General features: G+C 54.8%; 8 protein-coding genes across 8 annotated transcripts; 2 read left to right on the forward strand and 6 right to left on the reverse strand.

Annotated features, from left to right (window-relative positions):
- Window positions 1-130: 130 nt before the first annotated feature.
- On the reverse strand, window positions 131-1,429 carry PHYSODRAFT_492359 (hypothetical protein; the record flags this gene model as incomplete). Its single annotated transcript, XM_009523721.1, has 1 exon — window positions 131-1,429. The coding sequence occupies one exon, from the start codon at window positions 1,427-1,429 to the stop codon at window positions 131-133; it is 1,299 nt and encodes a 432-aa protein (XP_009522016.1).
- A 66-nt stretch (window positions 1,430-1,495) lies between these two features.
- On the reverse strand, window positions 1,496-2,083 carry PHYSODRAFT_407736 (hypothetical protein; the record flags this gene model as incomplete). Its single annotated transcript, XM_009523722.1, has 1 exon — window positions 1,496-2,083. A coding segment is annotated over one exon (588 nt), but the record flags the coding sequence as incomplete, so codon positions are not given.
- PHYSODRAFT_312590 (hypothetical protein) lies at window positions 2,080-2,626 on the reverse strand (the record flags this gene model as incomplete). The annotated part of the gene is made up of 2 exons (XM_009523723.1): window positions 2,080-2,102; window positions 2,173-2,626. The coding sequence occupies 2 exons, from the start codon at window positions 2,624-2,626 to the stop codon at window positions 2,080-2,082; spliced, it is 477 nt and encodes a 158-aa protein (XP_009522018.1).
- Window positions 2,627-2,819: 193 nt separating this feature from the next.
- PHYSODRAFT_492799 (hypothetical protein) lies at window positions 2,820-6,076 on the reverse strand (the record flags this gene model as incomplete). The annotated part of the gene is made up of 2 exons (XM_009523724.1): window positions 2,820-5,822; window positions 5,915-6,076. 2 exons carry the CDS (start codon window positions 6,074-6,076, stop codon window positions 2,820-2,822), a joined length of 3,165 nt encoding a protein of 1,054 aa, XP_009522019.1.
- A 1,788-nt stretch (window positions 6,077-7,864) lies between these two features.
- On the forward strand, window positions 7,865-8,485 carry PHYSODRAFT_259766 (hypothetical protein; the record flags this gene model as incomplete). Its single annotated transcript, XM_009523725.1, has 1 exon — window positions 7,865-8,485. A coding segment is annotated over one exon (621 nt), but the record flags the coding sequence as incomplete, so codon positions are not given.
- A 2,651-nt stretch (window positions 8,486-11,136) lies between these two features.
- On the reverse strand, window positions 11,137-11,913 carry PHYSODRAFT_259758 (hypothetical protein; the record flags this gene model as incomplete). The annotated part of the gene is made up of 1 exon (XM_009523726.1): window positions 11,137-11,913. The coding sequence occupies one exon, from the start codon at window positions 11,911-11,913 to the stop codon at window positions 11,137-11,139; it is 777 nt and encodes a 258-aa protein (XP_009522021.1).
- A 688-nt stretch (window positions 11,914-12,601) lies between these two features.
- On the forward strand, window positions 12,602-12,826 carry PHYSODRAFT_259743 (hypothetical protein; the record flags this gene model as incomplete). Its single annotated transcript, XM_009523727.1, has 1 exon — window positions 12,602-12,826. A coding segment is annotated over one exon (225 nt), but the record flags the coding sequence as incomplete, so codon positions are not given.
- Window positions 12,827-13,171: 345 nt separating this feature from the next.
- Window positions 13,172-13,872, reverse strand: PHYSODRAFT_354188 (hypothetical protein). Its single transcript, XM_009523728.1, has one exon. It carries the CDS (start codon window positions 13,842-13,844, stop codon window positions 13,284-13,286), a length of 561 nt encoding a protein of 186 aa, XP_009522023.1. The 5' UTR covers window positions 13,845-13,872; the 3' UTR covers window positions 13,172-13,283.
- Window positions 13,873-14,109: the final 237 nt, after the last annotated feature.

Consider the following 14,109-nt stretch of genomic DNA (forward strand, 5'->3'; position numbering starts at 1 on the left):
TATATAACAAGGATATCAATCCCCCATACAAATTTCGATCAGCACCACTTTACTGCCGTCTTCGAGCAAGGCTAAGTGCTTCAAAATGTTAAGAAATATTTAAGAAAAAAAATATTGTGGCGCTTCGTATTCATCCGCACTGCACAAGCTCCGGCCAAGTGAGCTCCGAGGCATTCACGCGTCGAAGCAGTTTCAGTCTGCCCGTGTACTCATTGTGCTCTCCAACCACCACCACCGGCAGGAGCACGACCTGGTGCGGCCGCAACAGAGACTGATAATAGGCCAACTCAGTTGATTTGTCTCTTCCGAGCAGCGTGCGCAAATACACGATGGGGTCACTCATGAGCACCGCGTTCATGAAGGCCACGTTAGCTTCCACGTCGTCCGAGCGCCCGTGCAGACACTTCATCTGGTGCTGGATATACCGGAACGTGTTGACGTTCATCAGCGCGGACGGAGTGCTGTACTTGTACCTGTGGATCTGTAGTCGCAGCTCGGCGACTGCTAGCTGCTTTGCATGGAAGCTGGCGGTCAACGGAACGACTAGGCCTTTGCCGATCCTTGACCTTTGCCCCCGCAATTTACTCGACTGACGTTGCTGCCACTGTAGCTGCTGCTGTTGCAGCAGTTTGCGCTGCTTCTGCTCGTCTCGGATGCAGAAGAAATCACTCGTCCAATGCACACACATGCTCACAGTGGGCCACAAGACTCCAGCCGAGTACGGCACCGGGGTGGGGGCGAGGATGAACCAGTGAGAGAAGCGGTACTTGTCCCCTCCAATGATGTAGTTGATCCAGATCACACGCGTGGCCCACGCGCCAGCGATGACGAACACCAGGCAGATGAGAAACTTGAGGTCGATTATAACCCCTCCGAGCAGCACACTGCCGCTGCCTCGGTGCGAGAAGCTGTACTGGTACTTGGTCGCTACCCACGTCTTCGCTAAGTTGTCGGGCATGACCACCATACTCAAAATCTTCGACGAGCGGAATGATGTCGACCGATACTGAGCGACCAGCGTGATGCTGGAGAAGGCACTCAGTAGGAACTCGGGGACGCCGATGATGCCGCTGGTTAGCTGGTTGTTGCGCGCTAGCCAACGAGAAGTCGTGACGCTCACGATCATATGCCACACCAGCGCGTAGATCCACACGTTCCTCATCTGCACGACTGCGTACGAAATGAACGCATCCAGTTGAATATCCAACACGCCCCCCTGCGAGAAAAAGTGGCTCTCCAGTACGTCGTACGTGAACGGAGCGTCCAGTAAGTGGGCGAACACGTAGCAACTCACGGGAAATGGACTCCCAAACACCACGCACTGGGTCGGCACTTTCATGAACAAATGCCGCGCCTTACCCACGCGCGTCCAGGTTGACATGGGCTTGTGAGATTTCGGCGTGCCGTGAACAAAGTAGCAGCTTAGCATCAATCCAATGCCCCGAAGGAGGAAGTACGCCTGGCCGATAATCCGCAGAGCTGCTACGACTCGATACCACTGGACGACGTCGGAGATTAACAGACCAGTTTCGTACCGATAGTCGTCCACGTACACAGTCTCGCAAGAGCTCGGGTCGCTGCAATTGCGGGCGCGGATCACTGCACTGACATCGGATCGTCTGAATCCGAGCGACGTGAGTCCTCCTCGACACGCTTGCATGTCTTCTTGGCTCTCAAGCAGTATCAGATCAACTACCGAGGTCGGAAACCGCGACTGGATAGCACGAAGACGCTCCATCGTGTGGACGTACAACAACCCCGCACTTCGGCCTTCGAGGTCGCTCGGCGCGCACGATCGATCAAAATTTGTCCACAACTCACCGCAAAACCGCGGTGTGCGGATTCTACTACCGATGGGAGGGAAGCAAAGCGTACGCGCGTTAGACGTTGCCAGAAGCTCCGGCGAATAGTACAGCGCCTGGTTCGTGCGCCAGTTGATGTTGATGAACCAGGATGGGAATATGAATTGGTGCAATCGATCGATGTACTCGCTCTCCGTGCGTAACGTGAGCCCTACAGGCCCGGATTGTGTCCTTTTATCATCGTTCACTTTTGCAATTGAGTTCACGAGCGAATCGATCATGGTGAATGCCACGTTGCCGCTGAAAGTTTCGTCGGGACATTTACTTTCATATAAAAAGCATCCGTGAAAATTGGGTACTTTCAAGAAACTCGCCATTGCCCGCCAGGTGACCGACGTCGAGTCGAATTTGTAGCTCCACACGCGCGCCGTCGTGCTCCCGTTCAACGCTTCGTCTTTAGTCGATGCAAACACGGAATAATGCCACGACGTGCCAAAACTTACCACTTCGTCGGGCTGCAGAGGCGGGTAAACTTCTTGGAGATTTGAGACGCCCACACCGGATCGGAGGACGTCGGAGAAAACTAATGCAAGCGACACGAGGCCAATGAAGAAGCGGAGCCATGAGAACGGGAGATGCCGCTCGAATACTTTCTCCCGGGCTACCAGTTGCCGTGTGTGTGTCTTCTCAATCAGAGCGGCTGGAGTAATTGTCTTCTTGGAGCTCAACTTATTTTTCTCGGCGTGACGCGAAGCCCAGCGGGATAACGCCACCAGCGCTCGAGTGCCGTCGCCTCGACTTGGCGTGACTCGAGTTGGGGACATGCTGGCGATGATTGCTGCTTGCCATACACACAAAACTGATAATAGCACAGCGTAAATTGCTTCGTTGCATCAGTCGGTCCTACTCGGGCACCTAAAAATATGGTGAATTGGCGTTCGTCCGTTTTGGTGTAATCCGGGGCATGAGGGCTTCCTTCCAGCAGCATCTAGCGCCGTGGTCCACCGCCCGCCCGCTTTATCTCTTAAGTGTACGCTGTTTCTCCGCGTGGACAACAATCTTCTCGTCCCGAGACAGGCCCTTCCGCTTGCGCACGGCCTCGATGTAGCGCCTCACGTAGTTGTGCTCGTACACGCGCTCGCCGTAGTCCTCGCGCTCCTCCTCCGTCTGTGGCTGGAAGAACGGGTCCATGTCGATGATGCTCCAGTGCGAGAAGATGAGCTGCGGGTTGCTCGCAGCGCCGGACGTCTGGATCAGGAGATCGGTGGCGAACCCGAAGCTCTCCACGACGGGCAGGTGGGCCTTCACGGTGAAGAGGGCGGTGCCGTCTGATAACTCTTCCGAGTAGATGTCGCCTCGTCGCTTGGAGATGACGCTGTAGAGCTTGCCGAGCTGCTCGGCTTGACACTGCACCGTGCACTCGTACACGGCCTCCACCAGACGAACGGGCTGCTTGACAAACGCCATGAGGCACGTGGTGCGCATGATGGAGATCACCTGTCCACTCAGCGGTCCGTACTTGCTGGCCTCGGCCTGTTCCTCCTCGGACTTGTCCTCGTCGCTCTTCTTGTCGTGGAACACCACGTCTTCGATGACGAAAGCCACGCCCCACACAGGCTCGTCGCACAAGGGTCCAGCGGATGAAGCCATTTGGAATCCGGTCACGATACTGTTCTCCAGCTTCCTGATCTGCTCAGCCTTATCCGAGTCTTGCTCCTGCACTTCCGTCGCCGACTTAGATGGGAACAGGCACCCACGCGCGTGGAAGCCCTGGATGTTGTTGATCAGCATGTTGGGGCCAACTCGTCGAGGACCGCAGCTCCAGATCTGTTTAAGTGGGAGGGACTTGAGAAAGTTATTGTCACTTGACTGGAGCGACTTCTCCAGCTTCTTCTTGAACGCTGAGACGTCCTCAGCAGCAGCTTCCACCTCGACAGACGCCTCCGTGCCGTTCGTCTCTTCGGCCGCCTTCCTACTCTGAGTCACCCGCTTCAAAAGAGCAGCGCTTTCTTCCAAGAGCTTTGCGGTCTCAAGAGGCAGAGGAAGCGCTCGTAGTTTCAACGTTAAGGTGCCGTCTGGAGTAGTTCCCAGTGCCACCTTCGGGTCGACATCTTCAATAGCTTCCACGGCGTCCTTGTCCGTTTGGTCGTCCTTAGACCCCTCCGGATTGAGAAGGTCTTTGAACACGATGTTCTCCTGGAACGAGGAGATAGTGCCATCCACAACGCTCTCTCGGAATCCGACCAATGGCTCGGAAACTTGCACCGCCACCTTAGCAAACCGCTCCTTGAGGTCCTTGATGCATCGCTCCAAGTGCAGCTCACCGAGTGCCACGATAACGTGCTCTCCAGTCTCCTGCACATGCACTTCAACAGTCGGGTCGGACCGATACAGACGCTGCAGACCGGCCTCCAAGGCGCCAAAGTTGCGCGGGTCTTCCGGCTCCACCGCGACGCGGACAATCGGCTTCGCTTGGTAGGGCATCTTGGTCAGTGACGGACACGCCAGTGTCGACGACAGCGTCGCCGTCTTTAGCACATGCTCCTGCAGCCCCACCATGCCCACAATGTTTCCGGCCGGCACACGGTCCAGCTTGTGCAGGTCACGCCCCATCATCATGTACGTCTTGATCAAGCCGCTGTCAATGCGCGCGACGTGCTTGACGGTCGTGGGGTCGATGGTTTCAACGTCAATGTCCCCCGGAACACCCTGAAACTTGGGATCCATGACGTATATAGGTTGGCCCTCACGCAGCACTCCAGAATAGACGCGCCCAACGCCAACGTAAACTTCGTCAGTGGCAGCAAGGCCCGACTGGTGGTAGTCGGACAGCACGTTGGCCTCCACTGAGATCACCTTGCAAATATAAATGACCAGCGGCGCCTCGTCCGACGTCTGGCAGGACTGCAGCGAGTTGAAAACCTTGGCGTGCTGCGGGGACTTCTCCAGCTGCTCCGAGGAGATCGTGCACAGCTTCTCCGCGCGCTTCATCTGGGCCGTCACGGGGCTCGGCAGCACGCGCGTGACCATCTTGAGGACCGTGGTGGACAGCGGCAGCCACCTGCGCATCACAGCCTGAGTCGCGTTCTTGCGGTCCGTTTGCTTGAGGTCCCTGTCTGTGACCAGCTTGGCGACTCGCAGTTGACGCGTCAGCTTGCGCAGCGCCTCCAGGTCCACGTCCGACTCGACCGGCTTGATCATACTCGAGTACGTCATCCAGATGAGCTCGAGGATGAAGGAGCAGAACATGGTCTGGCTGTTAGAGGTCGGGGGCTTGGTCACGATCTTCTTGGTCTTGCCGTTGTAGTAGTACTCGCCCCACAGCGCCTGACGCATGACCCGAACGGGTAGATCCAGCTTCTTGGCGTAGAACGCCGCAAAGTACCCGATACCGAAGGCCCAGCCATCCGTCGCACTGGCGAAGATGACGTTGCCGTTGGCCGGCGAGAAGAGCATCTCGTTCTCGAGCTGCTCCGTCTCCTTCGAAATGGCTTCATCATCCAGCGTGAACTCAATCTTGTCCGCACTGATGGCTTCATTTTCTTCACTGTAGCCATCTTTCTCCTTGTCCTCAGATGGGCCTTCCTGGTCGTATTTCTCCAGTACATCGATCCTGATCATGGAGCTCAGCACAGCGTTGGCCTGTTCCAAGATGCGGTTGAGTCTCTGATACGCTTCCATGGGCGAGAACTGCAGCTCGAAGATGAGACGGTCCATCTTGTTGATCACGAGGCAGGGACGGATGCCCTCCTTCCAGGCCTGGCGGATCACGGCGTGGGTCTGGGCACAGACTCCTTCCACTGCGTCAATGAGTACCAGTGCCCCGTCACAGAGCCGGACTGCAGTGGATACATCGAACGAAAAGTCCACGTGGCCAGGTGAGTCCACGAGGTTGATGAGGTACGGAGCTTCCGGTGCCTTGTCGGCCACGGGCTCGGGCTGGTACACGAGCGAGATGGCGCTGGACTTCATAGTGATGCCGCGCACCTGCTCCTCCTCCGTGTTGTCGAGGTACCGCACCTGCAAGCAAGATGGATACAGTGTTTTCGTGAGTAAGAAGGCTACATGTTTGTGAGCAAAAAAAATGGCTACATATGGACTGCGTTGCATACCTTGCCGGCGAGCCGCTCCGAGATGATGCCGTTGGCCGACACGAGGCTGTCGCTGAGCGTCGTCTTGCCGTGGTCCACATGCGCCAGGATGCAGATGTTGCGGATGCGCTCGGGCGCGTGCTGCAGTGCACCCAGCAGCTCCGGCGTCGCCCGCGTCGTCATGGCTGCGCTCGCGGATGGCAGGTACTGGTGGCTTTGAACTAGCTCCCTCTCTACAGGGGACTTTTAGAGTCCGTATAAAGGGATGGGTACAGAGATTTGACATGGATACACTTTCAGGCCAAGGTTTTCAACTTTACGTAGACGGAAGTTAGCCTGTTAGGGAGGCGAACAAGCACATGCATGTGCTCGTGCCTGTTTTACCAAAGGGTTTTGGCCAGTTTAGTAGAATTGACCAGTTTAGTAGAATTGACCAGTTTAGTAGAACCAGTAATGTTGCAGAAATAATGAAATACGTGCTTTGATTGGCTATAAAACTCTTACCACGCGTTTCCATATGGTAGTTTGATACAAAGACCAGTATTATTCCGCTCTACTAAACTGATCGCAGCATACTGTAGGTATGTTTTCTTTGGCGCGCTACAATAGCACTTTCATTACTGCTAACTGTGTCTGGATTGGTGCACATGTTAGAGCAAATCTAGGGCTTTCATTGTGTACACATTTTATCTCCAAAAGATTAGTAGTTTTCAAGAAAATACTTTTCAAAGTCAAAACTTCAGCTTGCTCTACTAAACTGGCCAATCAGTAACTTGGATGTTGTCAGGACTTGCGATGCAAATTGGATCCACTGAGTGGACAGTTTCCTGCTATGCAGTTCGCTTTCGCACGGCGCCCACCGATCGCACGCCACATCAACAGAGTTTTCACCCGCCTCCGTAAACTTGACACAGGACCCACCATGGTTGATCCACTTGACGTCGTGCGCGTGTTCGGCAGCGCGATACCGATCGTTCATCTCTGAACTGGCAATGGCAATACTGAACGTGACGGAGCGCTTGCCGTTCGCTTCAGTGGCTGAGTGTCGTTGAGTAAGCTGGATGTACCGGGTGTGCACCCGACCTGGAATGTTCACCACCATTACGCAGCAATCGTCGTCGAGCTCCTGAAGCACTTGAGATCTCACCACAGGGCGTTGGCTCTGTGTCCAGTTCGGCGGAGTGACGATGACCGGTCAAGTGTTAACGTCCGAATTAGACACCATCGTGTCCGCAGCGAGAAGCGAAAACTGCATCTGAGTCCTGAGGCTGACACACGCAAAATCCTTCGTGGGAGGAGCTGCACGATGAACTGTCCAGCCGAAAATGTGCCCAACAACAGGGGTATCTTCGACAGGGAAGTTCCGCGCGCGATCCACCACGACGTCGAACTCAGCGCGTGTGAAAGGGTGGGAGTAGAAGGGAGGATCACCGTTCCGAAAGTAGACGCGACAGCCAGAGCCGCTCAGTTTGGTGTGAAGAGCAACCCGAGACGTCTTGCTGGTTTCGTACACGCTTTGTGGGGTTGTCTTGACGGCAGGTAGCAACACGTCATCTTCCACTGCCTCGCTTACACCCCGCAAAACGTACTCGAACCGATGGAGTTTCAGCTGGAGATCGGCCCAACTGGTCGCCGCACCGTGCGCGATCGACGAGGTTGCTCTGGTTCATAGCAGGGATCGGACAATATCCATTGTTTATGGATTGTTGTTGAGGCGGCCGCCTCAATCAATATTGTAACAATCTCAATATACTCCTCAATACATTGCAATATGCGTATCTAATTGTGTATCTTCAAGTTGAAGTCGTCTTCACAGTCTTGGCAGAGGCATAAATAGTTTTCGGGTAGGCCGCACAAGACGGGAGAGCACGGTAGACAGCGGAGTCGTTTGAGCGTTCACTTTCGAATTGACCCCCTCCAAGTAACCGTCTCCCCCGACCTCACCGCGACTGCACCACGCTCCCTTAAGACACCACTGCCTGTAAACGCCCGCAAACGAATCGAACGCACACCATCGCGCTCCTCAAACAAGGTTTCGTCGCTCGACTCGCACGCGCAAGTCACGAACCCCCAAGACCAACGCATCTCGAAGGCCGTCCCGACCGATCCAACCCGTCCTGTCGGTGGCTCACGTACAACAAGACCAGCAGCACTTGCTCTCACCCCTACTTCAACATGGCCACCAACTCAGCATTCACCCTTCTCGGCCCAAAACTCGACTCCAAGACTGTTGTTGCCATGTTGTTTCGAGAACCAAGCACCCTGGGTCGGACGTGCAACGCGTGCAACAACTTCGTCAAGCAGACCAAGTGGGCCGGAAACACCAACCTGCTCAACCACCTCGTGTCCAAGCATCCTAGCTACGAGGGCATCGCCCGGAAGTGTTTGCGCGAAAAGCGCGTCGTCACCATGGACATGTTCGTCGACCGGCACACGCAAGAGACGTACCAGTGGATGAATCTCGTCGTCCACAAAAACTTCACGTTTGCTGGCGTGGATGACGAGACGGTGCGTGCCGCCGTTAAGTTCAACTCTATGAGCTCGAAGACCCTGAAAGCCCGTATGGTGCCAAATGTTGAGCCGCCGCGGTGAGTGCAGCAAATTTGCCTTTAGCTCTTCCTCCAAAAGCTGTCGTTCCTGAGCCAAGTCCGCCGCAGTTGCTTTCTTCTTGCGCCGGTAGTTCACCGTCCGCACACGCTGGCGCTCTCGCCGCACCTGCTCGAGCTTGACGGCCCCCCGCAGAGCGTGTTCCGTGTCTTTGAAGTCATAATCGACGTCGACGTTATCCGCAGCGAGTTGAATGTAGATGCTCTTGGCTGTCAGCGAGGCCATGGCGTTTGGTCGAAATGACTTGGAGTGACGTGACCGCTTTTGGGCAAAATGGATTCTGCAGAGCTGCAGGTTGAACCACTGTGGTTTTAGCAGATCTAACGTCATACAAGATGATGACATACGGAGTCGACGTACAGATGATACTCTAGTAGCCTCAGAGTCAGACAGCACACAGATGACTGTACAAGACAGGACCGGACTCCCGTACAACATGACAGGAGAGCCGACACACAGCCACTCTTATTTCGTCCACAGTGGAATGTGGAACTACTGGCTTGACCTCGGACACAACGCTCCTGATGTAATTGGGTCTACCTCCTGCTGAGCCTCTCTCGAATTACCCGCCGACGCCGCAGCCCAGTTTGCAGCAGAACACGCATCCTTGCCACTTACATCCGAGGGTGTTGCGTTGGACACAACTATTTCAGTTGTTGAATTAAAAAAAAAGTAGTAAGCGCATATAGATGTATGATGGAGAGGCTCGACTCGGATTCTAGTCAGGTCCAGCTCGTGGGGCTTCATCACACCAGCTTAGAAGGCGATCACATATGGTCAGGCCTCCTTAAACATGGGATTTTCACGGATTTTCCCAGATTTCCCATTTTTAAATCTCAAATACTCCCGTGAAAAACAGAAGATTTTATGCTACGGAATTGTATATGATTAGCTCTTGGCGTCGCAGCGCAACGAAGAGAACGCTTTCTAAATGCTGAAAGCGCTCGAATAATGGTCCAACACGGCTATGGGACGATAGGAACCGTCTACTGGGTTCATTTACCTTATGTTGTGTCAGGTATCTTTGTAAGCTTGAGCTGCCAGGACAGGGTGGGGAAATCAAGGGTGGGGGTGGACTTTTGAGGTTGCAAATTCACTAATAGAATGCTTGCTACGGCCCATTGTTGCTTGGATCAGGAGACCTATGCTACGGGTTACGTAAGTATTGTTGTTAGATCACGGCAATCTTTGCGTATCAGGTCTCTTTTTTAGTAGATGTAAGGAAAACATATTCAATCAGCGGAACTGTCAACGGTAATTAAACGTGGGCGCTTTTCAATATTGAGGTTGTTCCGCATAGACAACGAACATCACGACAGCACTGACTGTGATGCACGTTAATGTTACTACTTGGGGTTCTTATGATGACATCTAATGGCTCTGAGGGCCATTCCTAACGAGATCACCGGGGTATGATCTCGGCTGTGGTTTGGGGTGGAAGGAAGCATGATCTCAAAGCCGTTCCTAACGAGATCGTGATCCATGTCCAAATAGATAACGAAAGGCTCGAGTTCGCGTTGAGGGCGGCCGCCATTATGAGCTTCACGAGATGTGTTCGTTTGCATTTGCGATCGAACGCTGCTTTGCACTTCGACAATGCATTTGATGCAAGCTGCTTCAATGGCTACAGTAGAGAATGACTGCGCAAAACTGCAGTAGTGCTTTGAGTACAGCCTTCTAGGTTCCACAATAGCTTTAACGAACTCCTTGCACTCATAGAGTTTACACTCGGGCGAACATTAGTCAAAACCGTGGCTACGAAGGCTGCTGGAGTCTAAATCCTTTGACGGCATTTGGCAGTGATCCGTGATCCGAGATTGGGGCATGAGCCATTGCTTGGATCATGGGATGTATCTATTTTAGCCAATCACGTAGCATAATTACGGGTCATGATCCTCACATGATCCCGTTAGGAACGGCCAGTATCAACATCGGAAATAAGTGGGTGGATCATTTGACTTGAGTAAAGTATGCGTCCCGTAACTCCCATATTCAAATCCAGAATTCTCCCTTGATAAGCGACTTTACGGGAAAACTGGGAACTCCCATCTTTAAGGAGGGCTGCATATGGTGGTGACTGAATGGAGACTATTGTGGTAAGAGATAATACATGTATCACTGTCCATGAAGACTCAGAAATTCTGCCAGCTATGCATGTACATGTATTAGCAAATACAGATGCAAAAGGCTCACGACAAAGCAAGGCGCGTGCGGAAGTTTAAAGTTGGAGCATCTTGGGCTTTTTGAATCAAGGAGAGAGATTAAACTCACTGCTTGGCACTCCTGCCAAAACTACAATACAAGCACGATGCAGACTACTGCTTAACTTCACTAATTAGGAAATTAAAGCCATGCCAGTAGTGAAGCACTCCTTGATATTTCTCGATTTGGTCTGCCACCAACAGTGCAATTAATCTTAGGAGCTTCCACAGTTTTCAGCCATGAAATGCCTTCAGGCTTTCGAAGTTGGCCATTTCGCTCGAAGTCGCTTTATATTCAATAGAAACAAATGTGGTAAGGCGAACTACTCGAGGAAATCAAGCTATTCACGCAAATATATGAAGGTTCACGAAAGGGGAGGATACGCCTACCGACAACGTCCTCGGGCCTCGACGACGGCAATTTTCCGTCTAACGTTAGGCGCAGCGCATGTCCGTTCCCAGTGGCTGGCAAGTCTGCCCGGTGGGGCAGTACGGGTAGTCCCATTCGTTCGTGCCGTCATGTTGGCCGCACAGTTCCCCGTTGCCCAGAGTGCCAGGTTTGCACTGCCAGTAGCTGCTCGAGTGCTGCACGCACCAATTGCCGTCGGCACAGACGGCGTCAGAAGCGCTACAGTCGTCCCAAAGGGCGACGTACGTCTTCGTCGGCGCCTCCTTCGTCTTGTCTTCACCTTCCTTGGCATACTCGTCGTAGTACCAGTCAATGGCTTGGCAGCGCTTGACGTTCTGGCCGTCGTCCGACCAGCGGCACTCGTAGTTGGGATCAGCACAGCAAGTGCTGCCGGTCCAGTTCTGACCGTCACACTGTGACTCGTTCGTGATGGTGCACGAACCCCAGTTCCTCTGCGAAATTGTCTTCCGGCGCTGCTTCTTGTTGGTGCAGCGGAAGTCTGTGCCCGTGGCGGTACACTTCTGGCTGCTCGGGCACTTGTCGTACTTCCAGTCGTTGGCCGCGTCTTTTTGGCCGCAGAGCTCCCCGGCCGGTAGTGTGGCCGGCTTGCACTGCGAGTAGTAGTTGGAGTACTTGACGCAGACACTGCTAGGATTGGAGCACTTCTGACCACCAGTGCAGGCCCCCCAGTCGCCAACGCCACCGCCCTTCTCGTTGATGCGGAGGTGGATTGATACTTGTTCAGTGGCTTCTACAGCGGAGAGGGCAGCGACGACTGCGACGGAGAACGTGGAGATCTTCATGGGAACTGGAGATTGGAGAGAGGCTTGGCTTGAGGTCGACGGCGCAAATTGCAGACTGAGGCGCGTTGAGCAAGTGGCCTCGCCAGCCACTCGTGGCTAGTGATATCACGTGCCTGGATTCGAGGAGTCCCCACAGGAATAAGATCGCTTCGGGGACTTTGTTGGAGCCACACCCGCGTGGGGTATCATTTTGGAGACGCTCGATTGGCCGATGTAAGGTTTCCGATGGGTATGGCTCACTGCAAACCGGCGGATGTGTTCTCTTTTTGAACAAAAGGTCTTTAGCATCGTGCTGGTCCTTCCTTCGTCACTGCCATCCTACATGTTACCCGCTCGCGTGAAGCTTGGAAAATGAAAACTTGTATAAGCAAAGATCGACTGTCACTGCGATACTCTTCAGATTAATTATTCCGGTGATTGAGCGAGGAATGCGGCTACATCGCAAAGTTGCTCTGGTGCAGACTCGCACGAGCTTCCGCACGAAGATCGCAGCTTGCTCAAGCTAAACCGGGAGGCACTCAACCTGAGACCTTCGAGATCGGAGCTCTTCGGGTGGGCGAGAATGTAACGCCAGCGTCCCTTTGGACATCCTTTTGTTAAGACGGGCGAGGATGAGTGGACACCACTTCGATATTCGCACCTTCGCCACCAAGCCCGCTCCACGCTCTGATCGTGCTTCGGAGCTAGCATGAGGATATTCGCCCTCGCCGTCTCAGTAGCCGCAGCTCTCTCCACAGTGGAGGCAGCCAGGCACGCATCCGTCCACCTCCGCGTTCACCAGAAGGAATCCTCCTGCACTATCCCGAACGAGTCCCAGTGCGACGGCCAGAACTGGACGGGCAGCACTTGCTGCGCCGACCCCAACTACGAGTGCCGCTGGTCGGACGACGGGCAGAGCGTCAAGCGCTGCCAGGCCATCTACGCTCACAACAGCATCATCAAGAATGACTATATCGACGGGGAGCACGCGTACATCGACGACTGGGGCAACTGCACAGCTACTGACGCCGTTTGCTCCGAGCCAGCGAGTGTGTGCCTCCAGCAGTCGGACACCTTTTGACAGTGCTTGCCCGAGACGCTGCCAGCGGGCGGCGCAATATGCGGCATGAAGTACGACGAGTACGATTGGTTCTACCCGCACTGCCCCGGAGGAGAATACTGCAAGAACTTCACAACGCTCTCGTTCTGCACCGAGGAGACTCAGCACGCTGGATCAGAGTAAGCAGTACGTAGTAGTAGTATACAGGAAGACAGGCGTGAGTTGAATGCAACATTGATTGTGTTCATAGTGACGCATTGGTCATAGAGCTATCGACGGTCGCGGGGGCTGCGAACAAGCTGCCTACCCGCCCATTGCCAGCTACCCACGCTTACGCGCGGCGGTGCTGGCGGTGGTGGTGGTGGTGGCGCTTCTTCGCCTTGGTGCAGCGGAAGTCTGAGCCGTTGGCCACACAGCTCTCTCCGTCGGTGCAGAAGGGGTACCACCACTCGTTCGTGCCGTCGCTCTGGCCGCAGAGCTCGCCCGCCGGCAGCGGGTAAGGCTTGCACTGCGCGTAGCTCGTCGAGTGGTAGACGCAGATGCTGCTCTCGTTGGAGCAGCCCACGTCGGCCTTGGTGCAGTCAGCCCAGTCGTCCACGTAGCTCGTGTACTCGATGTCGTCGCCGTAGTCCTCGCTCCAGTCGTCCTCCGAGTCCCCCGAGTCATACGAGTCCGAAGCGTCCGTGGTAGGAGCATCCGAGATCTTCTGGCAGCGCTTGACGTTCTGGCCGTCGTCCGACCAGCGGCACTCGTAGCTCGGGTCGGCGCAGCACGTGCTGCCGGTCCAGTTCTGGCCGTCGCACTGCGACTCGTTGGTGATGGTGCAGGACCCGTCCTTCTGCGCGCTCTTCTTGTGGTGCTTCTTGTTGGTGCAGCGGAAGTCCTTGCCCATAGCCGAGCACTTTTGGTTGCTCGGGCACTTGTCGTACTTCCAGACGTTGGTGCCGTCGTTCTGGCCGCAGAGCTCTCCGGCGGGCAGCGTGGCGGGCTTGCACTGCGAGTAGTAGTTGGAGTACTTGACGCAGACGCTCGACGCCGTCTTGCACTTCTTGCCGCCGGAGCAGTCGCCCCAGTCGGCCACGGTGCCGCCTCCGCCCGTGGTGCCGGTGCCACCAGTGGTGCCCGTGCCGCCGGTGGTGCCCGAGCCCTTCTTCTTC

Source organism: Phytophthora sojae (assembly GCF_000149755.1).
Source record: "Phytophthora sojae unplaced genomic scaffold PHYSOscaffold_3, whole genome shotgun sequence".
Taxonomy (NCBI): domain Eukaryota; phylum Oomycota; class Peronosporomycetes; order Peronosporales; family Peronosporaceae; genus Phytophthora; species Phytophthora sojae.

Excerpts from the sequence above, each read along its gene's own strand:
- PHYSODRAFT_354188 (XM_009523728.1), bottom strand. The coding sequence starts at position 13,844 with ATGGGCAAGGACTTCCGCTGCACCAACAAGAAGCACCACAAGAAGAGC.